Source organism: Arachis ipaensis, chromosome B06, assembly GCF_000816755.2.
Source record: "Arachis ipaensis cultivar K30076 chromosome B06, Araip1.1, whole genome shotgun sequence".
Classification (NCBI taxonomy): Eukaryota; Viridiplantae; Streptophyta; class Magnoliopsida; order Fabales; family Fabaceae; genus Arachis; species Arachis ipaensis.
In genome coordinates, this window is record NC_029790.2 from 116,680,729 (window position 1) to 116,682,352 (window position 1,624).

Sequence of the window (1,624 nt, forward strand, 5' to 3'; positions counted from 1 at the left end):
TATATTACTATAAAAATAAAGATTTTTATTTTTTTATTTCTTTTTTTTTTTTTTCAAAAAACGGTGGCAAGATGGTAATTGGAGTGTGGCGGTAGAACCAAATATTCGGTGAAGATGCGGCACCCAGCCCCACCCAGGGAAGCGAGAAAGCGCCAACAAATAATAACAAAAAATGCTTTGTTCATTCTGAGCGTTGGTAAAATTAGAATAGAAGCCTTTCCCAACGACGAAAATCACGACCCTTCTCCAAAACAAACCGCCCCTCCCCCTCTCTCCCTTTTTTTTTCATGTCCATCTTGCCCTCACAAGCCCAGCCAGCACCATCGTCTTCTTCATCTCCTTCAACTTCAAACCCTAATTCCCAATATGGATTCCCAAATTCTCTTCCCTCTTCCTCAATTTCCTCTCTCTCTTCGCAATTCAACAACTACGACAGCAACATCGATGCATCTTTCGGATCCCTTCGAATCTCTGATCCCCAATCTCCCTGCCACCATCCAGGTTTGGATTTTTGCATCTTCTTTCCTTTAATTTCTGTGTCTTCGATTTGGACTTCGTCGTGAAATTGTGGCTGTGTTTTGGTCGGTGAGGATTGTTTTCGGTAATTCAGGTTTTACTGTTCAGGTCAAATGAGAATATGAGAGGGAAAAAGATAAGGACTATCAACTTATTAATATATTTTTCGAGGTTAATTTTTTGGGTGGTTTGTGGTTGCGTGGCTTAGGTTTGGTTTGGTAAAGATTTTAGAAGAGGTGCACTGTTTGAGAAGAGGTGCACTGTTTGGTAAATAAAAAAAAGACTATATACTTGTGCTTGCGGCTTTTAAATAGCCTTTTAAATAGTCGGGGTTACTTTTGAGCTTTTTAAGTTGGCTTGTCTATTTTAAAATTTAAAAGTCTAATATCACTTCATATATTAACTAATTTTTAAATTTAACGCTTAAATTAATATCTTTTATAGTATTTTTAAATTTTAAAAGCTATTTTACCAAACACAATTGTTGTTGTTTATGTTTATTAAAAGTCATTTTTAATTTGATTTATCAAATATAAATGCTACACTTTTTTAAAAGCCATCTTTTAAAAGTTAGCTTTTATAAACTACTCTTAAAAAGTAAAAGTTTTACCAAACTAAGTCTTAGTGCGGTCGAATTGAGAATGTTTGATTTTCTCTGTTTGCTTTGGTGCTGCTTGTTCATCAGTTGATTCTCTTTGTCGTTGTATATGGCAGGTTCATCAACTCAAGCTACAGAAGATTATCGTGGACCTTCCGAAAAGGTATTTTGATTTTCCTTTTCGGAGTGCGGTTGCCCGTCCACTGTTTTGACCTCTCATATTTATGACTGCATCTCTGTTTAGTATCTAATATGGACTAGGACTGTGTTTGGAGGTGTATTTTAAAGGACTTATCTGTTCTTGTTGTTTTCTCGTAACTAAAGTGTCAGAAGAAGTGTAGAATTATATAGTGTTTGTGTATATGGTAGGTTACTGTTGATCTTTTTTGCTAGTAGGTGATGGAGTCGGTGTCTGCAAGTGGTATAAGTTCTTCTTCACCTTCACAAAACTCTGGAATACATTCTAGGAGTCACGCTGGAAAACGATCAGGTGGATCATCCCACTCATCA

At 36.3% G+C, this 1,624-nt stretch overlaps 1 protein-coding gene across 1 annotated transcript in view; it reads left to right on the forward strand.

Moving 5' to 3' along the window:
- The window catches only part of LOC107604863 (RING finger protein 10), a gene marked incomplete in the record, with an annotated part of 8,175 nt that continues 6,653 nt past the window's right edge, over positions 103–1,624 (forward strand). Inside the window, 3 exon segments of the mRNA XM_016306569.2 lie at positions 103–501; positions 1,231–1,277; positions 1,511–1,624. Of these exon segments, the coding sequence (XP_016162055.1) occupies positions 288–501; positions 1,231–1,277; positions 1,511–1,624 (375 nt within the window).